The sequence below is a fragment of the Mercurialis annua genome, linkage group LG1-X (assembly GCF_937616625.2).
Source record: "Mercurialis annua linkage group LG1-X, ddMerAnnu1.2, whole genome shotgun sequence".
NCBI lineage: Eukaryota > Viridiplantae > Streptophyta > Magnoliopsida > Malpighiales > Euphorbiaceae > Mercurialis > Mercurialis annua.
In genome coordinates this window covers 58394546-58421560 of record NC_065570.1, presented here as the reverse complement: position 1 = coordinate 58421560, position 27015 = coordinate 58394546, and the positions used below count along the sequence as shown (strand labels likewise).

Below are 27015 nucleotides of genomic sequence, written 5' to 3'. Positions count from 1 at the left end.
CGACCAATTTAGGCCGATTTCACTTTATATATATCTAACACTAACAACTAATTTCTATCTTTAAAAATATAAGAGTATCAAATTTATTTATTTTTTAAATCACAAATAAATTATAAAATGGAATATTTTTCGATGAAATTTAAAAAAAAAGAATAAAAAAGTGAACTTTTCAAGTGAAGCCCAATTCCATATGGGCCGTAGGATAGTTAGGGATAAAACATGATGTTATGGTTCTGCTTTGGGCCTCATTTGTCTCAGGCTATATTGTTGATTTGTTATATCCACAAGAAGAGCCAAGACCAAGAATATCCTTCATATGTTGTCCTCAATGAAATCATCCATTGACCTCGCCGCCATTATTCATCGATGTCCCCAAAACAGAGTGAGTCAGCTGACGCCGAGTTTATTATTCCTTATCATCTTCAAAGTTCATAATTGAACAGCCGCTGTCATTCAACAAAAGAAAGGCAGTGCAAGAAATCATTTGAAGAAATGTGCTACGAGGCGAAGTGCTCGAGTTGCGGCAAGACTGGTTGGGGAGGATGTGGAAGCCACGTGCCTTCTGTTTATAAGCGTATTCCTCAAGGTCAACACTGCCTTTGCCGTGATTGGCCCGGCGTCGATCCTAATAATCCCGACGCTCACTCCTCTTCGTCTTCCTCCTGTACTGTTCTGTAATTTCTGTGTAATCTTCTTGTTTTTGTGATTCCCTGTGTAATAAATATGACTCTTGCTATAACTGTTGACTTATTTCTTTTGAAATGGATTTTGATTAGTTTTTGAATTTCTGTATGTTTCTTGATTATGCTGCAAATTAACTGAACTACCCGAGCTTAATTAGTTTAAGAATGTTCATGATTGGTCAATGAATTCGGTGTTTAAAATGAAAAGATAAAAGATTAAGTCTCAGTTGAAGATAATCTAATCTAACCTGAGTCTGTCTTCTTGTTCGTGAGAAGATAGTTATGTAGGAAACCAAACTTTTTCTGAAAAACAACAATCACTTCTTCTCAACGACAATCTCAATTACTTCAAGGATTATGTATTGTTGCTGTAAAGATTGAACTCTTTTATTTGGCTGCAAAAAAAAATCTTTTGACAACCATTTTCTTGAGAGTTACAACAAAACATCTGAAATTATGGTTCTTAATATTAGCTCCACTGCCTTTATGTATGTAATGAAATGTTGTGGAGGTGCAAGCTTTCACCCGGCGAGTTACTTGAATTTATGTATGCCATTCTCTTCTGTCTTGAATTTTGGTCAGGTCAGCACTAATTTGCTCTAGTCTTTTGCAAATTCTCTGTGTAATCTTTTCATTCACAGGATGCCAGTCCATTAACTAGTGTTCAGGGCGCATTTATGCTTGCAGCTAATAGTTGAAAGTTTAGAAGCATACAAGACGACTCTGCCAAATTATTATTTCGTCCTGAGGCAAATGGACCGTGAATGAGATGGAGAGCGGACAGGATTTGTATGCCTGTAAAGCTTACCGTCTCAGCTAATGGAAAATGGGTCATGGAAAAAAGTTTGCTCACTGCTTGCATTCTATTGTTAGTTTATTGCAGCCAATTGGTCGTAGGACTCAATTCCACTCTGCAGGGTTTCTCTTCAAATAAAGGGTTTTTGATACATTCGACTCCAAGGAAGCAGAGCTGTTCTAAATCTTATACTATCTCCCGAGTTTATGATTCTGGTTGAAAATTATTTTGAGATTTGTTGTGTGACTTCATCAATTTGTAAACTTTTTATTGAGCTTATGGTTTTAAATATTGAAAACACCACAAATCTTTCTTATATAGAGTTTGTTTGGCAGGAAATTCGATTCTTAAATTTTGTTAGCAATAAATACTAACGTTTTTTCATTCAATTATGAAAGAGTGGAGCAGAACCCATTGATCAGGTTGTTGAGAATGAGACCCATCGTGCATTTCCGGGGGAGTTGGAAGCATAAAAGCTATAGCAAACTATGCTATGGTAAGTTAATTATGCGCATGCCACCTAATGGCAGAATGTTTGTTAATGAGTATGGCTGTTTTGTGGATGAGCCTATTGATGAAGACCTTCGTTCTTTCGAACATGTTCATTACATTTTTTTTCAGTTGCCTCCATTGATAAAATTTATAGAACCTTCATTTCCAGATTGTAAAGGCCAAGCTGCAGCTAAAGCAAATGGTTTTCATTAATGTTCCATACATTTATAGTGTTCACAACAAATATATGGAAGCAATTTCTGGTGAAAATGACATAGTTACATTTAGCGACACTCTGGCTTATCAATTGGAATTTACCACTGCTGTAAATATATACAAAGCAAGTTACTAGAATTCGATTATTGTCTTCATTTCAAAACATTATTTTTAACATTTTATCATTGATTTTGAACTCTTTAAGGATAAAACAATATGCACTCCAGCATTGAGAGGGACAATTATAGCTCGCTGCAGAGGGTTTCAGGTATGTGTTTTGAGCCAAGAATCTGTGATGAATTAGTGAAAGATATGTTTTTATGCTTTGCATTATTGAATAAGACTGTTATACATATGCCAAAAATTGTGGTGTCATGTTGAAATTATACATGAACCCACACAGATATTTTGTTCTCTTTCTTATTTTTTCTATTTATGCCAAAAGCATCTTGTCATTAATATTGAAAAGCCCATAAAACCATCAAGAGAATTTTCAAAGAGGACTAAAAATGACGGGTAATTGATTCTGACCATCACTGGACTTTTCAGTTTTTTCATTTCAGTCGTTAAACTATTTATTTTCTTTTTGATCATTAAACTTTCATTTTTTTTCATTTTAGTATTTCCGGCCAAAAATGCTTAAGCGGCAGCCGGAAATTGACATGTAGGAACCAGATTTTGCTAGTTTTACTTTAAAAATTTATCACATATACATAATTTCACTTTTTTAAGTCAAATTATGCATATATGGCAAATTTTCAGGTAAAAATAATTAATTCCGGCTGCCACCTAAGCAGATTTGGCTGGAAAATATTAAAATGAAAAAAAATTGAAAGTTCGGTGGTCAAAAAAAAAAAATAGTTTAGGGACTGAAATGAAAAAATTCAAAATTTCAATGACCTTCAAAATCAATTGGCCGGCAGTCAATTTCCCAGTTGTTGGGATGACAAGAACCATTCTTCCAAGTTTACAGGAATACTCTTCCTAGCAAGGAAATATCACACGAGTTTTATTATTAGTATTTTTTAAATTAAAAAGATTCTTAAAGAAAAAGCTAAAGTAGCTTTTTTGATTCATTTGAGTTATTTGTAATATTTTTGCACAGCCCTAGAACAATACTTCAACTTGATAAAACAAGAAAGACCCGTAAAATACCTACAAAATGTGACCCCATTGGGACAACTCAATGCATGGATTTTATATGACGTGGAACTCTGACATAAAGGATGGGTTTGGTGAGCGCGTGCATCGCCAGCTCTCTCCTATACGTTACCCAAGAAAAGCAAAATAAAAACGACCCCATTGTAATAACTAATAAGTTCATTGCACATGCATTTGTTCCGTATTCAATTGCTCCTTTTGATCGTCTCCTTCGCAGCACTGTTTTTTTGGGCTAAAAATTCTGGAGTAAGAACAGTCACAATACGTGGATCAAAACAAAGAAAGATATGATGATTCAAAGAAGTGCAAGAGGATTACGCAGTCTGATGCAAACTTTTCGAGTTAATTCTTTTCATTCAAAGGTTAGAATCTTCCTTCAACTTCATCCTCACGTCTTCAATGATACTTCTTGAATCTCTCCCAATATTCTACACATAGTATTTGTATAATTTAAGATTTTTAATTATGTCGAGTCGAGTCATTTAGACGCCAGAATTTGAAACTGGAGCAGTACAAGAACAGGGGGTAATTTGCATTTACAGTTCCCCCATCATAATCCATTTTTCTTTGATTTTAACAGTAAAATCCCTCAATTTTAATTTTATTGCACCAAATATAGCAGTATTTAGTTTGCTCTATATTTCTGTCAGATGATGCGGAGATACATGAATAATAAAATATTTATTCTTTAATCTGCATAAAGCCATGTCACACATTATAATTATATGCCGCAACATCAGCCCCATGTTGGCTGTGATATCAGTGGCTGCTGCCTGCTGTGTTATTAGTGTCGGCTAACTGTGCATGTTTCATGCAGCTCGGAGCTTACTTCAACTATACAACTTCTCCACAGCAAGTGTTTGAACAACACGCATACAGGTAAACCATTGTTTAGTTGTATATGACAAGTAAATTTAGATGTTGTTTGTTTGTTGAGCCTAACTTTAAATATGTTGCAACTTTCGGTACTCACTGCTCAGTGATGATGAATATGCTGATATTGATTGGGACAATCTCGGATTCAGTTTCGTGCAAACTGATTACATGTACTCCATGAAATGTTCTAAAGATGAGCGGTTTGAGGAAGGACAGCTGACTCGATATGGCAACATTGAGCTGAGCCCTTCTGCAGGAGTCTTGAACTATGGGCAGGTAAGTGGAAAATCGTTTCATTTTTTGAGACTATTCAAGTTCCATTTCCGTTGATTGGATCATTAATTTGGTTGGTTTTAAATCAACCAGGGAGTTTTTGAAGGCACAAAAGCATATAGAAAAGAAGATGGGAACATTCTTCTATTTCGACCAGATCAAAATGCTATCAGAATGAAGATTGGTGCTGAAAGAATGTGTATGCCTTGTCCCTCCATTGATCAATTTGTTGATGCGGTGAAACAAACTGCTCTTGCTAACAAGCGTTGGGTATAATTCTTTAATCCAAATTATTTTGGCCTAATCACTAGAAAATATCAAAACCTTATAGTTATACCTTTATCAAGTCTAACTCAACCTTTTAATTTCGTCAATTTTCTTCTGAATTATATAAATGCATTTCAGTTATAGTCAACTGCCTCATTTGAGCGAATAGCTGTGGCTTTTACCCCGTAAAATGTGTGATATTCACTCAATTGAGGAAGTTCAAAAATGGACTAGAATTGATATAGGTCATAAAGTTTGGATAGGTCATAAAGTTTGGATTTTTTTTATGATTAGTCCAATTCTTTTTTAGTGATACAATGGACAATGGACAAACTTGTAACTTCATGATAGGGTGGAAACAGGTTCCTCCTGCAGGAAAAGGTACTTTATATATCAGGCCATTACTTATGGGAAGCGGTCCTGTTTTAGGTTTAGCACCAGCACCTGAATACACATTCCTAATTTATGCTTCACCTGCTGGAAACTATTTCAAAGATGGTTTGGCACCGTTGAATATCTATGTTGAAGACGAATACGACCGAGCTTCGCGAGGCGGAGTTGGAGGAGTGAAAACAGTTAGTAATTATGCTCCGGTAAGTAAAGAATTCATGTGTTGTTATTTCTGGCTATTTAGTTGTGCATATTTTGATTTTACAACTTAGCTTCAATTTTGTAGGTTTTGAAAGCAATGAACAGAGCAAAGAACAGAGGATTTTCTGATGTCTTGTATCTTGACTCTGTGCATAAGAAATACTTAGAGGAAGTCTCTGCTTCTAACATTTTCATTGTTAAGGTGTTTATCAGCTCAAATTTCATAACTTTCTGCTTTTCATTTTTCTTTTTCATTTTTTTATAAGACTAACGATTCAGAAAATTCAAATCTTTACCGCTTTTATCAAATCTAACCAAAGATTGTTATTTATCAATTGTAGAATGATTTTGAAGTATTTTAGTTTAATTTTAGTCTAATAGCTAAACTGAATCAATTGAAATTATTTTTATCATATGGCAACCTACATTGAATGGCTGTCGTGTTTGTATTTTCTTGATTTAATTGGATGTATTTACCTATAATAAGCAACCATTCAATAACTATCACGTAAGTAAAATCAAATTCAGTTGATTCTATTAGGCAAATTTGACTATTGATTAAAACAAAAAATTCCGGATCACACAATAATTATCTAAATTAAAACATTTTGATTAATATTGATAAAAGCCGTAAACGTTTAAACTTTTTTAAATTATTATTATGCTTTTCTAAATAGTAGTGGCATTTCATGTATTTTATTTGAGAATGTTACCAGGGTAATGTGATTTCAACTCCTACTACAAATGGCACCATTCTTCCGGGAATCACTAGGAAAAGCATCATAGAAATTGCACAAGATCTTGGATATGAGGTGACACCCATGTAACTTTAAAATCTGACAGGTTTTGCATTCTTCTTTTGGCAAATGTATTAAATTTTTCATGTGACAGGTGGAGGAACGTCTAATTCCAGTAGATGAACTGGCGAATGCAGATGAAATATTTTGCACTGGAACTGCTGTAGTTGTTGCTCCTGTCGGCAGCATTACATATCGACACAAAAGGTGACTTTTTATTTTCGCGTGTTTTACAACTATAAGACAAATTTTAAATTTTAACAGCATCAAGTAAAAATTATTAATCTTTTAAAATTTGGATTTCCGAATAATTTTTCGACAAATTGTTCTGCTTAATTCTGTTAACAAAAGAAAACCATATTCAAATGCAGAATGGAATACAGCACAGGAGCTCAAACAATATCCTGGAAGCTGTACTCGAATCTTGTAGGAATACAGATGGGTCTGATCAGGGATACCAAGGGATGGACTGTTGATGTACAATAATTATTTTTATTTTTTGACGCATCAAATTTTTTAAAGAATGTAATGTCCTAATTCTATTAAACTAGGTCGCGTGTTGCGAGAGAAAAGTCAAAATCAAAGATAGTTTGAATTATTAACAATTTTGAAGTTATCGATGATTAAATCATTCAAAAGTATTAATATAAGCATAAAAACCTGACAAAAAGAACTGATATTTCAAGCTTAAAATATGGTAGAGCTTTCGTTATTAATGTAAGTAGTTCAATGGTCCATCAATCAAAGACTAATTCTAGCATGAAAGGAATTAATATCATTTGAAAATTTATAACCCCTGAAAAATATATAAAATTGTTATTGCAGTTAGTTTAGAAAATTGCCAAACTATTATAGCAAATAAACTTCAATAACCATAGTATAACTAAATTGCTTAGTAATTTAATGTTACTGAATTGTTTTAGCAGACGTGTGGAACTCCTAATATCTGAACTTCACTATTAATAATCAATACTAAATATTCTCGGTATAGACTTATTGAATTATTTCCTGGTGTTTGTTGCATTTCTAACGTAGGTTATAAGTTAAGTTAGCAAATGGAAATTACCATTGCTGTATTATATACAAAGCAAGTTTTTAGGATTCGATTATTGCCAATATTTCAAAATCTTACTTTTAACTTGAATCATTGATTTTGAACTCTTTAAGGATAAAATAATATGCACTCTCCAGCATTGAGAGGGACAATTCCAGTTCGCTGCAAAGGGTTTCAGGTGTGTGTTTTGAGCCAAGATGTGCGGTGAATAAGTGAAAGATGTGTCTATATGCTTCACATTATTGAATTGACTGTTGTACATATGCTAAACAGTGTGGTGTCATGCAGTGGCGGAACCAGGACTCCAACTCAGGAGGGTCGAAATTTTTACGTTCGGTTATTTAAAAAAATCAAACGGCTGTAATATAGAGTAAATTTATAAATTTTCTGTTAACCGCCCCTACAGGGAAAAAAACGGCCCCTAACACATATAGGGGCGGTTTATAGGGGCGGTTATAACCGCCCTTGCTGAAAAAAACTTGTTTTTTTTTCCCGGCGAGGAGGGTCGGCCGACCCTCTTCGACCCTCCCTAGTTCCGCCCCTGGTGTCATGTTGAAATTTTACATGAATAGCTCCATACTGTTATTTTTTTCTTTTTTTTTCCTTTCTATATATGCCAAAATCATCTTGTCATTATTAATGAAAGATCCATAAAACTATCTAGTTGAGAGATTTTGCAAAGGGGACAAAAAATGACCAGCAGTCAATTTTCCAGGTTTACAGGAATACTCTTCCTAAAAAGAAAGATGACACAAGTTTTACATTTTTTTGTTTAAATTTAGATCAATCTAGAAAATGTAAAATGACTTTTTTGAATTAGTTTGATCAGTTTGTAATTTAATAATACGACAACTTGATAAGACCGTATTAAAAGAAAAGATCATAGAGATCCTCCACCTCAGGGATACCACAAAATATAACCCCAGTAGGACTAGGATTAATAAACGCTAAGTTGACAACTTAATGCATGGATTATGTGTGACGTGGAATTCTGACCTAATAAGGATGAGTTTGGGATGTGCATCGCCAACTCTGTCCTATCCCAAACCCATTCTTTTTTGTCCAAAACAAAACAATTTCATTATAAGTTCATTGTACATGCATTGTTCCGTATTCAGTTACTTCTTTTGATCGTCCCCTTCACCGTTCTGTTTTTCTTGGACTAAAAATTGCTGAAACGAGAATACTCACAATACTTGGATTAGTTCAAAGGAAAATATAATGATTCAAAGAAGTGCAGGATTTCGCAGTCTGGTGCAAACTTTTCGAGTTAATTCTTCTTATTCAAAGGTTAGAATCTTCCTTCAACTTCATCATGTCGAGTCTAGTAATTTAGACGTCAGGCTTTAAAATTGAAGGAGGACAAAAAAACATACATGGGTAATTTGCACCGACAATTCCTCAAATTACTTCTCTCTCCCATCATAACAATAAAATTCCTCGACTTGGATTTTATTGCACCAAATATAGCTGTATTTAGTTTGCTTCAATTTCTGTTGTGGAGATACATGGATAGTAAAATTATTTTTTTAGTCTAGATAACACCATGTCACATATAATAATCATACGCAGCCACATCAGCACAATGATGGCTGTGAGCCTGTGATGTCAGTATCGCCTAACTGTGCATGTTTACTGTAGCTCGGAGCTTACTTCAACTATGCAACTTCGCCCCAGCAAGTGTTTGATCAACCCACATACAGGTAAATCAATGTTTAGTTATTTTCTTACAAGTAAATTTAGATGTTGAAGCTATCTTTAAATCTGTGGCAACTCTCGATGATCGTGGCTTAGTGATGATGAATATGCTGCTACGGATTGGGACAATCTTGGATTCGGGCTCGTGCAAACTGATTACATGTACTCCATGAAATGTTCTAAAGATGAGCAGTTTGAGCAAGGACAGCTTACTCGATATGGGAACATTGAGCTGAGCCCTTCTGCTGGAGTCTTGAATTATGGGCAGGCAAGCGAAAAATTGATTCGTTTATATTTTAAGTTTTCAAGTTCCAGTTCCATTGATTAAATCATTAACTTGATCGGTTTTGAACTAACTAGGGACTTTTTGAAGGCACCAAAGCATATAGAAAAGAAGATGGGAACATTCTTCTATTTCGACCAGATCAAAATGCTATCAGAATGAAGATTGGTGCTGAAAGAATGTGTATGCCTTGTCCCTCCATTGATCAATTTGTTGATGCAGTGAAACAAACTGCCCTTGCTAACAAGCGTTGGGTAAAATTCTTTAATCCAAATTATTTTGATTTCATCACTCAAAAATATTCAGACCTTTTTATCAGTTCTAACTCAATTTTTAATTTTAGTCTGATTTGGATAATTGCATTTCAATTATGGTGGAAACAGATTCCTCCTGCAGGAAAAGGTACTTTATATATAAGGCCATTGCTTATGGGGAGTGGTCCTGTATTAGGTTTGGCACCAGCACCTGAATACACATTCCTCATATATGCTTCCCCTGCTGGCAACTATTTCAAAGACGGTTTGGCACCTTTGAGTTTGTATGTTGAAGATGAATATCACCGTGCTTCACCAGGCGGAGCTGGAGGAGTGAAAACAATTAGCAACTATGCTCCGGTAAGTAAAGAATGTGTTAGCTGTCATTTCTGTTACCTACTTAGTTCTGAAGATTTTGACGGGTTGTCTTCAATTTTGTAGGTTCTGAAAGCAATAAACAGAGCAAAGAACAGAGGATTTTCTGATGTCTTGTATTTGGACTGTCTGCATAAGAAATTCCTAGAGGAAGTCTCTTCTTGTAACATTTTCATTATCAAGGTCTGTATCAGCTCAATTTATAAAAGTTTAAAGTAATTAAATTAATTTTTTTATTAATATTGATAAAAGAAATAAATATATGGATTTTTGAGTTATTATGTCTTTTTTTAAATACTAATATAATTTCATGCATATTTTTTGAATGTTACCAGGGTAATGTAATATCAACTCCTGCTACAAATGGTACAATTCTCCCAGGGATCACTAGAAAAAGCATCATAGAAATTGCAAAAGATCTTGGATATGAGGTGACACTCATAGTCATGTAAATTTTAAACCTGACCGATTTTAAACTCTTCTTTTGCCAAATTTATTAAATTTTCCATGTGACAGGTGGAGGAACGTCTAATTCCAGTAGATGAATTGGTGAATGCAGATGAAGTATTTTGCACTGGAACTGCTGTAGTTGTTGCTCCTGTCGGCAACATTACATATCAAGACAAAAGGTGACTTTCTATTTTAGCGTGTTTTACAACTATAAGATAAATTTTAAATTTTAACAACATCAAATAGAATTGTTAAAATTTGGATTTTCGAATAATTTTTCGATAAATTGTTCTGCTTAATTGTACTAACAAAAGACTCAAACCATTTTTACATGCAGAATTGAATACATAACAGGAGCTCAATCAGTTTCCTGGAAGCTGTACTCGAATCTTGTAGGAATACAGATGGGTCTGATTAGGGATACCAAGGGATGGACTATTGACATACAGTAATTTTATATTTGTTGATGCATATGCTCAATTAATTCCAATTAATTTTGGTACCATCCATGGACCAAAAATTTAAAAATTGTACAGAAGTATAATGGACCAAGCAGCATTTTATTAGTATCAAAATCAATCCTATACAGTTGAAATTTCATTAACTAATATTCGACTATTTAATAATTTCTCTTAGATAATATTTTTGATCGATCAGGACTTGGAGATAACGTGCCAAATTAATTATTCGCTAAAATTACCAGATAATATATGTTTGATTACTCATATACACTCTATGTAAACTATAAATTAATACTTATTAAATATTATATGATACATGAATGATTTATATACGAACACTTTTGAAAATATGATTTACTTATTTTTAGTTGAAATCAATTGAAGCATAATAAATAAGGTGGGAGATTGAAGGGTGTTCTGTAAATTAGATACTTCATTTAAAAATAATTACTTGATTATAAATTAATAAAATATTAATTAATTTATGAAATTATTAATTATTAATTAGTTTATCGGTTAATTAATACTTCATCCCTTTCGTAAAGATATAAATAATAGCTACTTTTGTCTCATAAACATAGAAAAAAAGTAATGTTAGTCAATACTCCCTCCGTTTTCGTAAATGTCCATTTAATAAAATGTTGTTGTAGGATTTCAATAGCTATTACTCCCTCCGGTCCATAATATTTATCGCATTTGAGAAATTTTTTTGGTCCATAATATTTATCATGTTATAATATCAAGAGAGCATTAATTGCTATTTTTCCATATTTACCCCCATTAATTTATTGAAAGAATACAATAAACAAAAAAAAATGATAATAATAAATGTCAACAAGTTTCAATGTAGGGTTAACTTAGTAAAAGTGTTTACAAATTAAGACATATTAATTATTTTCTTAGTTATTGTGTTAAACCTAAATGCGACAAATATTATGGACCGGAGGGAGTATCTTCTAAATTTATTCTTTTTTTAAATAAATTTAGAGTCAATTTACAATACATTTATTAATTAATAAGATTATATTAGTATATACCCTTATAATTTAAGATAAAACGCTCACTACAGTTTTGGCTAAATGAACAATTAGAAAAAACGGATGGAGTTAAATTATTAAAATACCCTTAGAATTTATCAATATAAATATTAATTGATTTATATTTTCAATGTGTGACTTTAAATATATATAATTTCTTGGACAATATTTATATAGTGGCTTTGAATTTTATAAACTATTAATCTATATTGATTTTTTTAGAATAAAAAGTAATTTAAAATTTTTAACACAAATTAAATATAACTAATTAACTTATTAATTCTTGTAAAAATACAACTTTTTTTATTTTTATGGGACGGAGGGAGTATTTTGTTATATTAATAATTTTTGGTGGTTTTAATAACATTTGAAATTTCCTATACGGTATGTTAAATCTTTGGTGTTTGATTGTGAATTAAAAATTAAATTTTTTTTAGCAAAATTAAAAAATTAATGAGAGTTTAAAAGGTTAGAAGTTTGACACAAAAATCTAGAATGGTTCGGATCACATATCGATTCTACTTCACTACTCAATTAATGATTGAAATTTAGAATTTACTAATCAAAATTCATAAGATTTTTTTTAAACTAATTTCAAATTTAGTGCTTTATAGCTATACACCAACTATGTTATTTTCCAAAACTAATCTATAATTCAAAAGAATTGATTTTTAAAAAAATTAAATTCTAACTTACAACATTTAAAAGTTTACAAATTTATTTTAAAACTATAACAAATAGATTTAAAAATTCATATCTAATCTGCCTATGTTTTTTCTAATCTTAGAAGCGCCATAATTTGACCAATCTATTGTCATTATAGATTTAGATAACAAGCTAAAAAAAAGCATCTTTAACGTTTTAATTTAGAATAAAGGGTCAACGCGCCTCCTGAATTTATGACACGGGATCATCTAACCTAATTTATACTTTTTTAGCAACTAACCTCAAAACTCTTCATTTTTATGTCAAATAACCCCATAATTATATTTTTAATGCGTAAAATACATATCGGATGTGAGAGATGCAAAAATGTAATTAAATACTTTCTTAATTATTGCATAATTGTCCTAAATTTATTTTTTAAAATAAAAATATAAATTATTGGGTCATTTGATCTAAAAATGAGAGTTTTAAGGTTAATTATTTAAAAAATTATAAATTAGATTAGATGATCTCGTGTTACAAGTTCAAGGGGCGCGTTGACCCTTTGTTCTTTTAATTTATGCCAATATATATATACTAGATAAGTATAAAGTATCTCAAAATAGTAAAATTCTTATTAGAAAACTATGGATCAACTTCATACGTGTATATGCATATCCTCCAACATGTCTAACTTTATTCCACAACAATGATCCAACTTTTACACGTGGCACTAAGTTGACTCCTACTTCCGCGAAAATAAGATTTTCCAACGCAGTAGTTGTTTAAGTTCAATGATCGCCTTCCAATTAAAAGGTCAAAAGTATGCGATTAGTGATACAAAAAAGATAGTAAATTTTCATGGCCATCAGATGAGATAATTTTATGGAACTGGTTAAAATTTATTTATAGTTTTTTAACAGAACAGTTATTATTAATTTATTTTTTGTAGTAGTTTTATTTCTTTTTATATCAAGGATGGTTATCATAATAAGATAGTCTTAAAATTATATACTCCCTCATTCCCGTTTAAAAAGAAACAAATGAGTTTTGTACAAAGATTAATAAAATAAAACAATATTTTATTTTGTCATGTCTACCCCTATTAATTAGTATATTTTCTCCTAATAATAGCATAAATGTATTGTAAATTGAGTTGCATTTAATACATATTGAAATAATTAAAGGGATAAAAGTGGAAGTTTAATATAAATTTGCACAGAAAACACGATATGACATTTTTAGAGGGGACAAATAAAAATAGTATATGTCCTTTTTAAACAGGACAGAGGGAGTATATGGTAATTAATGTTTTGGATTGGTGTTCTGTTCAAAACTGTAAAAAAACCGGAATTTAAGTTGAACCAGAAGAATGGATAGCTAAAACGTTGGTTGGATTGGCAATAAGAACCAGCAACGGAAAATTAGTCGGTAATTCCATATTATTCTAATTTTTCAAAAATTTAATTACCTGCAATTGAACTAGTTGAATCTGCCTTATTGATTTGGCAACCGGATTGGTTTTAAAATACTGCTTTGGATAACTATAAAACTTTATAGTGCCACTTAAGTAACTTTTAATTTGAATTGATATAATAATAGAAAACTCAACTTTTAAGGCAAAAATACTGCCCACTTTTGAAAATTTTTTCAATTAAACCACCATGTAGGAGAATTCTCAATTGCACTCTATTTAGGGTTTTCAGTTTTCATATGTATCCAAAATAAAAAAATTAATAATTTAATTAATTTAATGATTAAATTATTAAAACCAACTAAATAGAGAGATTGTATTATTATTTTTTCCATTTGAAAAAAACAAATAAATTAGTATATGGAGGATTAATTTAAACTTTTTTTTAAATAAAAAGAGGTCATTTTAATCAATTGGTTTACAGACGAAAACTGAAAACTCTAAATAGAGTGTAATTAAAAATTCTCCTACATGGTGGTGCAATTGAAAACAAAGTCAAAGGTGGGAGTTTTTAAATATTTTTGCCAACTTTTAATGGTTGGTAAAAAGTGTATAGAGCAAATAAAGAAAGGTTTCAGTTGAGTCTAAACTAGTCTCTCTATATATTTGGCGGTTTCTTCTCTTCTTTTTCACCTCTCTCTCTTCATCAATTTCCATTCCATTCCTCTGTTTCTGTAACGAACTCTCTGATTGTTTCGTTTTGAGTCGAAGAAATCATGATTCGAAGGGGTTCATCAACCTTAAACAATTTGGTTCAATCTTTACGAGTTAGTTCTTGTTTCACCCAGGTTAGCAATTTTTCCCTCGTACTTTATTATCAATTACGTCATTAGCCCATTTACTAATCTGTTTTTTTCATGCATAATTGCAGCTTGGAGCTTACTCTTCAAAAGCTTCGTCTTCTCTACAAGTGAACCGACTATCACCGGCTTACTGGTAATTAAATCCTTTTCTTCTGCATAACTACATAATCCTATCACATGTTTTAGTTTCTTATATATTTTTATGATTGTTGGTGATAGCGAGGATGAGTATGCTAATCTGGATTGGGATAATCTTGGATTCGGTATTATCCCAGCTGATTATATGTACACCATGAATTGTTCTAAGGATGGAAACTTTGTACAAGGACAACTTACTCCCTACGGAAATCTTGAATTAAGCCCTTCTGCGGGAGTTCTCAATTATGGACAGGCAAGCTGAAATTCAAACTAAAACCCAAAAACAGAATAAAAATATTTCTTCGGTAGCAATTAGGATTTCAACTGACGAACTCGGACTGTGTAAAAAATGTAATCAGGGAGTGTATGAAGGGACAAAAGCATATAGAAAAGAAGATGGGCGTTTGCTTCTTTTTAGACCTGATCAAAATTCCATCCGTATGCAAATGGGTGCTGATAGATTGTGCATGCCTTGTCCATCCACAGATCAGTTCGTTGATGCCGTTAAACAAGTGGCTTTGGCTAACAAGCGCTGGGTACTAACTACAGTTTTTTTTCTACACGTTTAGCCCTAAAATTTCATGTTTTATGACAAGTAGCTGCAAAATTACATTATATGCAGGTTCCTCCTACAGGAAAAGGAACTTTATATATTAGACCATTGCTAATAGGAAGTGGACCGGTATTGGGATTGGCTCCGGCACCTGAATACACATTCCTCGTTTATGCTTCCCCTGTTGGAAACTATTTCAAAGTACGGTATTAACTTATGTTGCGCAAAGACTTGTTGAATTCTGACACTACGAAACTTTATATTTATAATTAACTTTGTAATCTGAAGTTGACTCCTCTTGTACTTTCTATAGAGTGGTTTATATTAATATTGTGGCTGATACAGGAGGGTTCGGCACCATTGAACCTATACATTGAAGAGGAGTTTGATCGGGCTTCTCGTGGAGGAGCTGGCGGTGTCAAGTCCATCACGAATTATGCACCTGTAAGAAATTAAATTTCCAACATGGCAACATCAGCTGTTGAAGAATTTGAATGAAATCCAGCTTTTTATGTATAGTATGTAGTTTATTTGTTTTGCGTATAGGTTTTAAAAGCAATAGCCAGAGCCAAAAGCAGAGGATTTTCTGATGTTTTGTACCTGGACTCGGTGAATAAGAAATATATAGAAGAAGTCTCTTCTTGTAACATCTTTATTGTTAAGGTATATTCATAAAATCCTCAATAGGGCTACTACAAAAGCCAAAACTTTGATACCATATCAACCTTTTTCAGGGAAATATAATTTCTACTCCGGCCACAAACGGTACTATTTTGCAAGGAGTCACTCGAAAAAGCATCATCGAAATTGCCCGTGATCTCGGTTACCAGGTGACTTGTTGATGTAGCAAAAACTTAAAAAATTAATTTTGGAGGTTCAATTGATTGAATTTTCTCCAAAAATGACTTAGGTCATGAGCAAATGATTATTGGCTTGTTTTCCTTCAAATTAGACTCAAAAATCGCACAATTCGCACCATTCTAATTTGAACAGTATTATGAAAATATCGCCGTTCAAATTTTCAATTCAATTTTTTTTATAAATTTCAAATTGGCATCCGCACCGGCATCACTATAGTTTTCAACATATGTGGCTCATTGTTTTTGAGTTTCATTTTGAAGAAACTATGAAATCCAAACAGGTTGAAGAACATGCTATTTCGGTAGATGAATTGATGGATGCTGATGAAGTTTTCTGCACCGGAACCGCAGTCGGTGCTGCTTCGGTAGGCAGTATCACATATCAGGATACAAGGTAATTAAGTGTTTAATTTGGACATTTATCTATTCGCTACAGTTTGTGGTAAAATAATTTAGAAGTAACAAATTATAAATTTGCAGAATTGAATATAAAACCAGAGGCGAATCAGTGTCCCAGGAGTTGTACTCAACTCTTGAAGGAATTAAACGGGGTATCGTTGAGGATAAGAAAGGCTGGATTATTGAAATCTAGCAAGTCCTCAAAATGTGAAGATGGATCAAGTGCGTGCATTTGATAAGGCCACTTCCATAGTACAGATTGTACAAAAAATTTAAATTATGTATAGTATAGGTGCAGTACTCTGAATTGGAAACAAAAATTATGGAATTCAAAATTTCAAATGTGTACACCAAACATTTAATATACATTTAATATACTGAACGAAAACAAAGATAAAATTTTCAGCAACATCCTCATTTGTAAATTTTAATTCAAGAGTTGGAACTGGCCGGGTGCCCCTAGCCTAGGGGGTTTGCGCCACAATCGTGTCACGGGCCCCGGTTTGCATCACGGCCATGACGCAAGCCGTGCCATTAAAACGATGATATCTTTTGTTATTTCGTTTTTAGAAGGATCATGAATGTACAGTATAAATAGTTTCTTTTAAGAGGAAAATGATTCTATTGAATAGTTAAAAACTTACTTAAATGCAAAATATTTGTGAAAGACCGGAAAAAATAAAAGCTAATTGTAAAGGAGTTTATGACGAGTTTAGCCTTTATAAAATGCAAAATATGTTTTTTTTTTTTTCAGTTTGCAACAATTCTATAGGAATAAAACAATAGTATTTTATTTAGTTTCACAAAGTGCAAATAACTAGTTTGATTTTTTGTTTTAAAGGGAATTTACATTTATTACATTCTTACATAGAGGATAAATTTAACGTAAAATGTCAAAAAAAAAACGTAAACTGTGACATTATTTTACATGATTATAAGTATTATTTCTTATTTTTATTCATTTTGTTTGTTCTTGTTGTTTTAAAACATGTCCTATATATAACAATTATTATTATAGTATTGTTTTATCAATTTTTTTCAGAATGTAAATCAACTGTAACTATTCATATGAAAGAATTAACCAAATACAAATATTATTAACTTTCAGATGAATTTACAAATCAACTTGATGTTAATATTTGATCTGCATGCTCAATATGTAGTTGCACAACTAACTAGTGTATGGACCTTGAGCCTTAATGGGTCGATTACATGGATCAGGCCCTTCAGGGATTATTGTTACTCAACTACAAAGAAAAAAAGAGTTTTTTTCTTTCTAAAAAAACTCTTTGTGAGACCGTATAATTTTTTTAATATTAATTTTTTTTATGAAATTACACTCTCCAGTAGTTCTGCAATAGCTGCCACATCATCTTAGCAGATTCTTTTTATATAGATTTTTGTAAATATAAATAAGATAAAAACATATTTTGATTAAAAAAATAAAGAAAACAATACGCAATTTAGAAAAGAAAAAAATAAGTACAATGAGTGTAATTTTCTTTAAAAAAAATGACTGATCAGACAAGAATTTCATATTACACAAGACTAATAATCTTTTGTAAGAAATTTAAATTAAACTATTAAATACCGCCCCTAAATTATTAGATATCGTCTCCTTTTTTATCTAAATACTTTTTTACCTTTTTCCAATTCTAAAACTCACATTCAAATCCTCTCAACTCATATTCAAACACGAAGAACGAATAATAAAAATCTCGTTTAATTTTATTTAATTTTATTTAATTTTAAATTTTTTCGTTTAATTTCAAAAAAAGAATTGTTTAATCGCAAATGTATTTTTCGTTTAATTTCAAAAAAAAATTGTTTAATTTTAAAAGTGTTTTTCGTTTAATTTCAAAAAACAATTCCAAAAAATCTCATGGGGACGTTTCCAGATAACGTCTCTCCAATTTACCAAAAACGACTCCTCAAGGTATGGAAACGTCTCCCCCTTGGGAAGATGTTTACCAAAAATGTTTATCAAAAACGTCCGGTTAATTTCTCTTTTTTAGTTTTTCATTAAGAGAGAAAGGAGGTAAAAAAAGAGAGACAGTAACTATTAATTTGGGGCGGTATTTAGTAATACTCAACTTTAGTTACCCACTATATAAAAGTTGTTGCGCAAATATATGAACTATATGTTGTAATATATATTGGTAAACTAACATCCTTAGTTAGTCAGAAACTATATGATTAAAAGATTTACTCAAGTGTTTATGTTGATTACTCATCAAACAAAAAAGTCTTTACAATTGAGTAACTAACACAATCACTTTCACCAGGAATTGTAATGTAATTGTTTCAGAAACACTGACTATAAATAATGCATTAATATGGAATTAGACCGTATCCCCTTAAAGAAATATCAAGAAGATATAGTTGTCTAAGAAGATTATGGCACTACTTAGTGAGTTAGATAACAAACCACTTCATTTTTTATCAACAAATTAGATGGTCAATTTTCATCTTATAAATCCGTTTTTCCTGTGGATGTTTCTGTTTTGTTTTTGCCATATTTCTGTCCTAGTGCTATTAATTCTTTGCTTTTTCAAGAGGCGTAAAATAATAAAAATTAATCTATTTTAAGATCCCTAGACTATATATATTATATTCAATAACTTCCTACTCTTTTATTTCGCTCTTTTTGATCTCTACACTTAATTTTTCACTACAATGAGTCCTTAATTGGATGTCCGTTTCTTGCGTATAGTCACGCTCCAAACTTAGCAAGTAAGTTTTTCGTGACTTTCGCGTAGGAATTAAAGAGAAATAAAGTTAAAAAAATATTTAAAAAGAACAAAATTAAAAAAAAAATTGTATTTTTTGCATGTGAGCTTTTTTTCTTCCACCATTTTACTCCAAAGTAGCTTTTACTGAACCACTGATTTTGCTCATTTACAAGGACATCTTCTCTTTGCAAGAACATCAATATTCAATCGGAAATAAGGACTCAATTAATGTACGTAGTTCAGAGTGATGCAGCGATAAAAGCCGCCTACTGCAAAAGAAAATGTTCAAAACACCCGAATAGAAGCAAAAGTATCTAATTCATCAACCAGTTCTAGCAAAGGACAATTTCACATAGAGTAAATTAAAATAGATAGTTGCTTAACAGTATTTGTTTATTGAATTCATTTCTAACTTCTGATTTGATAGGTTTATGTAAGAATTTGCAGTTTCCTAGTGCGTTTCTCATTTTTCCAGAACTTAACCTTTTTATTTTTATGTTCCTCCTCAACAAGTGATAAGCATAAGGAAATTCTTCCAAATGTGCCTTTTCTTAAATCCACATATTTCATGGTTTTTGGAATACAATTTTAGTTATATTCTTTATTTATTCAAATAATTAAATTATTTTTGTAAATTTTATTATTGTATAATATATCTATTTAGATAATGATGAGTAATTTAATCATATATCTTCTTAGAAATATAATGTTAAATAAGAATAGTCAAATAAATTTAAATATCATAAAATATATATGGAGTAATAAAATAGAGCTATTCTTAGTTGGATAATCATCAAATGCTCGTGGTATGTCTAGTTTGCCATCTCTAGACAACTATTAGTTTGTTACTATAAATTTGAACCGATTCTACCAAATTAGTAAATATTTGTGATATTAAAATATTTTATTATCTTTTGACAAAAAAAATATATATATTTTATTATTATTAAATATCATTATAACATTGTAATTATTATATTATTTTATTGTACAACTGACGTGGTATTCATAATTTTGACTCTTTTATTTATGATTTTTTTTAAGTTTGTGTAAATCGGCACGTGTGTTTCAATCATTGTTCCTCTTAATCCAGTACCCATCATTGGATAACTCCCTCATACGTATAATGTTTATCGTATTTAATTTCGACAAAGAAATTAAAAAAATAATTATTGTATCTTAATTTATACACACATTTACTAAATTAACCCAGCCTTCAAATTTGCTGAAATTTATGATACCATTTTTATTTGTGTTGTTATATTTTTTGAATAAATATTTAGAGGGTAAATTTAAAAACATAGCGATAAATGTTCTCTTAATGTTTTAAAATAACAAGTATTATGTACCAAAAAAAAATATAAATTGCAACAAATATTATGAAACAGCGGGAGTAGCTTTCAAGAAACGCAAAAATAAATTTATTTGTTCATAACTGAAACCGTTTGTCAAGTACACCATTATCTTTAAATCTTACAAATTTAGTTCATCAGTTTTTAAATTTTTATTAAATATGTTCACAATTCATTTTAACATGATGTAGCGTAATATTGTATACTTCAAATATGATTAATTTTGTATATATAGACGTACAATATTGCGACTCGTCAGCTTTAAAAGAATTGTTAATATATATGGCAAAAATTGAATAAACTGATAAAATCTAAAAATTATAATATATTTAAAAATTAATTAAAGTTTTTGATAAATATTCATTTTTCCTTTACAGTATATTTTATAAAATAAAATAAATTATTGTCTTTTTAAGTCATGTATAGAAAACATATTATTTTAAACATGAGGGAAATAATATGTTTTATTATTTAGATTAAAAAAAAGAAATAAAGGACAGTTAGATACAATTGATTCTGGACTAAGTAAGAAAGACAAGAAGAAAAAACCCTACTCTTCTGTTCTGGCATTCCACAATTCAATTTCTTCATTTTTATATACAAGAAAGACTTGCTTTATTCCATACGCTCTCTCTAAAAAGTCTCATGGCTAACCATATTTTTATAAAATGAATATGCAGCCTCTCTCTCTCTCTTATAATTGCTGTGTCTTTTGAACCAGAAATTGAAGAGAAGAGCAAAAGTAAGGTATGGGGAGAGCTCCTTGCTGCGACAAAGCCAACGTGAAGAAAGGTCCATGGTCACCCCAAGAAGATGATGCGCTTAAATCTTATATAGATAAGCATGGCACTGGTGGTAACTGGATTGCTTTGCCTCCAAAAATTGGTATATTTTACTCTTGCTTTATAACCCATACCCTTTCCTGTCACATCTACAGTATTATTTTCTTGATTCTTGTTACTAAAGACTTGGAGTAAGAAATAATCCAAGAAATTGAAGTTAAGTGAATTGTTTCTGAGTCAGGTCTTAAAAGATGCGGCAAAAGCTGCCGTCTCAGATGGTTAAACTATCTTCGCCCTAACTTAAAGCACGGAGGCTTCTCTGAGGAAGAAGACAGCATAATCTGCAGCCTCTATATTAGTATTGGGAGCAGGTATATATATTGTTAATCTTGTTTCATTTTCTTGTATGAAATTCACATATTCCTACTCTCAAGTTTGACCTAGAAAACACCAGCACCGGTTGTGGCGGAGTGGCACCAGCTCCATTCCACTGCAACTAAAGATCCAGGACTCTTATGGAGCAACTTTAAAATCTTTCTAGAAGAGGTTCGTCGCCTTAACAACTTCTATCTGGCTCCAACCGAATTAAACGGGGCAGTAGTTCCCAAAATCGGGCGTATCTATACCAAAAAAAAGTTTGACCTAGAAAACCAAAAGATCGTATAGATTAATAGATGCTATATGGCTATAAATTCCTTTTATGTTTGTATGAACAGGTGGTCTATAATTGCAGCACAGTTGCCAGGAAGAACTGATAATGACATAAAGAACTACTGGAATACAAGGTTGAAGAAGAAGCTTCTTGGAAAGCATCGTAAAGAGCAACAACCTAGAAGAGGTAATAATGGCCTGCAACAAGAGACGAAGAGAGCAAATCCAATAACAGTTTCATCAACTGATAACAATTTCAGTAATCAAAACCCTTATTGGCCGGAGCTGCCTTCGCCAGCTCCCATACCATACTCCAATCAAGAACCACTTTTTAACGACCATGCGTCTGTCAGGAAATTGCTTATCAAGCTTGGAGGAAGATTCTCTAATGATGAAGATCGCACGAATCATGGAAAGTCGACGAATCCTCAATTGTCCTTCTCCCAGAAAATTTATGAACAGACGACCGTTAGTATCTCTTCTTCTGCTGCTTCAAGTTCAATGGCGGCTTTTAATAATAATTGCTGTAATGCAAGTGCTCAATTTGCACAAACACAGTGCAACAACGTATTAGATTGGACTGGATTGCAAATGTTCAAAACACAAAACAATTTTCATGGAGGAAGTGAAGAAATTGTATACAGCAGCAGCAACCCTCAAAGATTGGACGGATTGGAGTTTCTAATAGGCGAAAATATGTTAAATGAAAGATTTGACATGAGCTCATTGATTTATTCTCCTGTTAACGGTATAAATTGTGAAGGAAAGGCACAAAGTTTAATGCTGCAAGAATATGGTAGCGTTGATGAGCTGAGGTACCGTGCTTGATGATTGATAAAATGATATATTTTGTGTACATTAATAGCATAAGCTACTATAAAGATTTGTATCAATAGGAAGGTGTTGGAAATTTGAAAAACTCTAAGAAGATCATATGTGAAATGTTAGCATTCCCTTTTGATTATATATATTTAAGTTATTTGGTGTCATGAGCCCTTTATTTTTTAGAAAATAATTTCTTCACCAAATTGATTATAGTATTTAAAAAAAAATTGACAGTCATTAGTATTGTAAATCCTCCAATTATAATTAAGTAATAAATAAAAAAGATAAAAAAATCCATTGATAAAATAAAGTATATTTTAGTCCCTTGACTTATTTTTATGAAAATTTGTCCATAAATGAAGATAAAAATTATAAGAATTTATCTATTTATTTCATAAAATTTTATACATTAATATTACAGTATTTTTATTATTATTATTATACAAAATATTTTAAAAAAATTTCCAAATATGGAGTATTTTTTTATAAATAATTTAAGATATCGTATTGTATCTGATTTTTATTAATTAAAGTGTTTATTTTTTTACTAACTCTTCAATATGCTGTCACGACTTATAAATTAATGGACCATGCTGTCAAAATTAATTTTAAAAATATTTCTATCAATTTAACCATATTTCATTTAACTTTTTTTAGGATATTAATAACATGGGTCACTTAATTTATCTGTTATTATATAAAGAATACTAAATTTTATTTTATTACAATAAAATCACTGAGTTATACCTTCGATTATAAAAAGGTTTATGTTGTTACAAAAATACTGAATTTCTCATGAATTACAAAAAGGTCATTGAATTATACCTTCTAATACAAAAAAATCACTAAGATGTATATTGTTTTGTAAATTCGACTTGTCACGTAAACAAAAACATTGCATTTTAGTATAAAAACGGTGTGTTTTATATGGGTAAATCCCGTTGTAACAAAAGGTATAATTTAATGACCTTTTTGTAACAAAATAAAATTTAGTACTTTTTTTATAATAACAGGTAAGTGATCCGGGAGTTTAATATCCACTTTGTTATGCATACTTTGAATAAACAGTTCATCAAACATGCGTAGCCTAGCACAGATTTTATTAATATATTAGGTATAAGTGGGATGTAATCTAATTTATAATTCAATTCTTGGATTTAATAGAATTAATTTTAAGTACAATATAATCCTATAGCACTATAACACTAATATTGAGAGATTGCGAGAAGCCATGCAAGCTTATAGCAGAAAACAAATTAAATTAGGTAAATTCTTTCTTGTATTAACTTTTGAACCTATAACTAGGAACTGGAATTGTTCATTCCTAATTCCCTATTACTATTTCAAGTAAAGCATATATTCACTGCTAGATTTAGTTGAAGACAATAATTATCTAGAAGCACCTGTAGAGCTGATGAATATAGATATATGGCTAGGGAATCTTGACTCTCATTCTTCCAAGTCCTGGATAATTAATTCTAACTTTACTTCAATTATCTTCTTATTGTATTTTAGTGATGAAACTTTAATTCGTTTTATTTTAGTTGTTAAATTTTAATACATTTCACATAAAGTTTTCGGTCAAAATATACATGTGACAACCGGTTTTGCTTATTTTTGCCGCATGATAATCAATTTTTACTGTTATTTTTTGAAAACTTGTCAAATTTTAAACCATTGTAAATGATATCCTCTAAAGTCGAGACTTATTCTAAAAAATACTTCTTTTTCTTGCTTTTAAAATTTTTCAAATAAAAATAATCCAAAACGTTTTTCAAAGATTATCATAATTACCTCTTGGGATGAGATGCATCCACCGATAAAAAATCCTCAAAATAGTTTGGCATAATTCAAAACATTTTGACCTGCTGAAGAACATCGTACCAAACTGATCTTGCAAAATCGCAATGTAAAAATAAATTAGTCTGAGTCTTCTCCATACGACAATATTCACAACCCGAGGCATAAGGAATAATCAACTGGTGAACTAGAAAAGAAATAGTAGGAACTCGACCAGGAAGCGAAGTCAGAAACAAAGAATTTTATTGGAGGAGGACAAATAAACAAAAAGATAAGATTTTATTTCCATTTTGTTATCCACACAGATGTTGAATAATAAAGATATCAAATTCGCCAATTTTTGTATCCATAAACAGCACTTTCCAGGTTTGGGGACTCATATCTAGACTAATTCGTTTTATACTATCCTTTTTATAAAGTAGCATCTAGATTCTAGATAGCACATACATTTTATTCAATTAATGTGTCACATTTTGTAAACATTTCAAACACTTAATGTTTTAAAAATATTATCTTTTATATAGAAAATTTTAAAATAATAATGTTTCGCCGTATCCGTATCCGAATATCCCGTGTCCCCATATCCATATATGTGCTATATACCTTGAGAAGCATGTATTGAGTTGTTTACAGTTGTGTGATTTTACTTTTAGACGAAAAAAATATATTATTTTTTTCTTTTTATAAAGGTCTAATGTCTAAAAAAATCATGGCCTTATATTCTCTTTTTGATCCTACCCCGACGTTGAAAACTTGTCAATTAATTTTACCCTATTTCGCATTCTATCGTTTCAATTGTACCCCCAATTTTTTAATATTTGTCAATTTTTTTTCTTAAATGATGAAATCATTCAATTAACCATGTTATAAGATAAAATTAAATTCATTTTCATTCAAAAAAGTATAAATAAGTTCTTTACTTTTAAAAATTAACGAAAAACCATAATCAAATTAAAACTAATTTAAATTCTAAATAAATTTAACTAAATTATAAATAAATTTTAAACATATACAATTAATATATGCTATACATGGAGAACGTTTTTGAATTTTTTTTCCAAATGATAAAGACGTCAATTTAATATTTCAGGATGCAATTGAAACGATAAAATGTAAAATAGGGTAAAATTGATAAGTTTATAACGTTACGGTGAAATTGAAAAGGGGTTATAAGGTCGGGTTTTTTAAGGTATTAGACCTTTTATAAATATTTGTATTAATTCACCCATAAATTGCTGATGGAAAAGAAACAAAATATTGGCAGATAGCTGTTTGGTGAGCGATATTGGTCATAATTTGTTGACAAAATTTGAAGCTATGTAGATGTTTTTGTCAAAGCTCTTGATCCCATTATGATACTAGCGCAATAATAAAAAGGTGGAAAGAATTTTGATATCCTTCTTTTAAAAAAAAATTGAATTTAACCTTCATAAAAAAAAAAACTATATATGAAAAACTTCAAAAGTTAGATGAAACTATACAAATAATAATTTTATCTCTAACACCTAAAAGTATGTTTATTTAGCCATGCCTTAGGTATAATCATGCAGGCTGATAAATTGCTGTTTCAATTCCAATTAATTTACACATAGGTCCGGTTGAAGGTTAATTAATCCCTCCCAGCATATATACTCTGAGATTATCCGGCTTAAATTGCAGACACTTTTTATATAGTTTATTTAAATACTCTGTCATGGTAAAGTAGCAATGTATTAATTCATGCATAATAATCTGAATTTTCTACCTGTAATGTCCTAAGGAATATCTCTAACGGAGAACAAACATAACAGATAAGGTCCTCAACAAAAAACCAAGATTTCAAATTTGACGCTCTAACCACATTCTATCAATATAATATATAATATACTGTGATGAAAAAAATAAATCAATACAGTAGTACTATTTATAAAAAGAAAATCAATATAATATGCTGACGATAATTAACCCTAAAGAGTAGCTTAATGGTTAGAAGCAAGCCCTAGCCATGACAAAAGCCAAACGACGATGATATTGTCATCATCTGTTTTTATATTATGGTGCATGCCAATATTTAATTAATGACATTAATTTAGTTGAATAACATACGCAAATTAATTTGTTTGTTTATGTAACGATGGTGACACTCACTAAGATGATAAATTCTGGTGGAATTGTCCTGTCTATTATTCTATCTTGTTTTCATAAAATGTACTATTCTTTAATAAATATTCCCTTCTTTCCTCGTTATTTTACTTTTA

The 27015-nt window shown here is 30.9% G+C and overlaps 4 protein-coding genes across 10 annotated transcripts; all 4 read left to right on the top strand.

The window, feature by feature from the left end:
* The first annotated feature begins 273 nt into the window (after positions 1-273).
* On the top strand, positions 274-6757 carry LOC126662981 (branched-chain-amino-acid aminotransferase 2, chloroplastic-like). 4 transcript variants are annotated; one of them, XM_050356393.2, is made up of 13 exons: positions 274-1265; positions 1371-1975; positions 2393-2455; positions 3566-3710; positions 4166-4227; positions 4329-4500; positions 4591-4767; positions 5127-5145; positions 5260-5357; positions 5441-5557; positions 6072-6167; positions 6247-6359; positions 6524-6757. In XM_050356393.2, the coding sequence occupies exons 4-13, from the start codon at positions 3636-3638 to the stop codon at positions 6636-6638; spliced, it is 1044 nt and encodes a 347-aa protein (XP_050212350.1). In that variant the 5' UTR covers positions 274-1265; positions 1371-1975; positions 2393-2455; positions 3566-3635; the 3' UTR covers positions 6639-6757. The 4 variants fall into 4 exon arrangements, with proteins under 4 accessions (XP_050212350.1, XP_050212348.1, XP_050212347.1 ...); XM_050356391.2 differs by having other exon boundaries at positions 275-664; positions 5127-5357; XM_050356390.2 differs by having other exon boundaries at positions 275-664; positions 1325-1975; positions 5127-5357.
* Positions 6758-7348: 591 nt separating this feature from the next.
* Positions 7349-10917, top strand: LOC130014454 (branched-chain-amino-acid aminotransferase 2, chloroplastic-like). 4 transcript variants are annotated; one of them, XM_056104262.1, is made up of 10 exons: positions 7349-7384; positions 8447-8496; positions 8848-8909; positions 9001-9172; positions 9265-9441; positions 9571-9801; positions 9883-9999; positions 10152-10247; positions 10333-10445; positions 10604-10917. In XM_056104262.1, exons 4-10 carry the CDS (start codon positions 9065-9067, stop codon positions 10716-10718), a joined length of 957 nt encoding a protein of 318 aa, XP_055960237.1. In that variant the 5' UTR covers positions 7349-7384; positions 8447-8496; positions 8848-8909; positions 9001-9064; the 3' UTR covers positions 10719-10917. The 4 variants fall into 4 exon arrangements, with proteins under 4 accessions (XP_055960237.1, XP_055960236.1, XP_050212349.1 ...); XM_050356392.2 differs by lacking the exon at positions 7349-7384 and having other exon boundaries at positions 8020-8496; XM_056104261.1 differs by lacking the exons at positions 7349-7384; positions 10604-10917 and having other exon boundaries at positions 8010-8496; positions 10152-10264.
* A 3584-nt stretch (positions 10918-14501) lies between these two features.
* LOC126667158 (branched-chain-amino-acid aminotransferase 2, chloroplastic-like) lies at positions 14502-17000 on the top strand. The gene is made up of 10 exons (XM_050360127.2): positions 14502-14671; positions 14755-14819; positions 14906-15077; positions 15184-15360; positions 15447-15578; positions 15723-15821; positions 15924-16040; positions 16112-16207; positions 16519-16631; positions 16718-17000. The coding sequence occupies exons 1-10, from the start codon at positions 14600-14602 to the stop codon at positions 16827-16829; spliced, it is 1155 nt and encodes a 384-aa protein (XP_050216084.1). The 5' UTR covers positions 14502-14599; the 3' UTR covers positions 16830-17000.
* A 4276-nt stretch (positions 17001-21276) lies between these two features.
* On the top strand, positions 21277-23142 carry LOC126676599 (transcription factor RAX3-like). Its single transcript, XM_050370837.2, has 3 exons — positions 21277-21605; positions 21744-21873; positions 22219-23142. The coding sequence occupies exons 1-3, from the start codon at positions 21470-21472 to the stop codon at positions 22979-22981; spliced, it is 1029 nt and encodes a 342-aa protein (XP_050226794.1). The 5' UTR covers positions 21277-21469; the 3' UTR covers positions 22982-23142.
* The last annotated feature ends 3873 nt before the right edge of the window (positions 23143-27015 follow it).

Coding starts and splice junctions, on each gene's coding strand:
- LOC126662981 (XM_050356391.2), top strand. CDS start 3,636: ATGATGATTCAAAGAAGTGCAAGAGGATTACGCAGTCTGATGCAAACT. Junction 3,711..4,165: donor TTAATTCTTTTCATTCAAAG/GTTAGAATCTTC, acceptor TGTTTCATGCAG/CTCGGAGCTTACTTCAACTA. Junction 4,501..4,590: donor GAGTCTTGAACTATGGGCAG/GTAAGTGGAAAA, acceptor TAAATCAACCAG/GGAGTTTTTGAAGGCACAAA.
- LOC126676599 (XM_050370837.2), top strand. CDS start 21,470: ATGGGGAGAGCTCCTTGCTGCGACAAAGCCAACGTGAAGAAAGGTCCA. Junction 21,606..21,743: donor TGCTTTGCCTCCAAAAATTG/GTATATTTTACT, acceptor TTTCTGAGTCAG/GTCTTAAAAGATGCGGCAAA. Junction 21,874..22,218: donor TATATTAGTATTGGGAGCAG/GTATATATATTG, acceptor TTGTATGAACAG/GTGGTCTATAATTGCAGCAC.
- LOC130014454 (XM_050356392.2), top strand. CDS start 8,428: ATGATTCAAAGAAGTGCAGGATTTCGCAGTCTGGTGCAAACTTTTCGA. Junction 8,497..8,847: donor TTAATTCTTCTTATTCAAAG/GTTAGAATCTTC, acceptor TGTTTACTGTAG/CTCGGAGCTTACTTCAACTA. Junction 10,446..10,603: donor ATTACATATCAAGACAAAAG/GTGACTTTCTAT, acceptor TTTTACATGCAG/AATTGAATACATAACAGGAG.
- LOC126667158 (XM_050360127.2), top strand. CDS start 14,600: ATGATTCGAAGGGGTTCATCAACCTTAAACAATTTGGTTCAATCTTTA. Junction 14,672..14,754: donor TTAGTTCTTGTTTCACCCAG/GTTAGCAATTTT, acceptor GCATAATTGCAG/CTTGGAGCTTACTCTTCAAA. Junction 16,041..16,111: donor GTAACATCTTTATTGTTAAG/GTATATTCATAA, acceptor AACCTTTTTCAG/GGAAATATAATTTCTACTCC.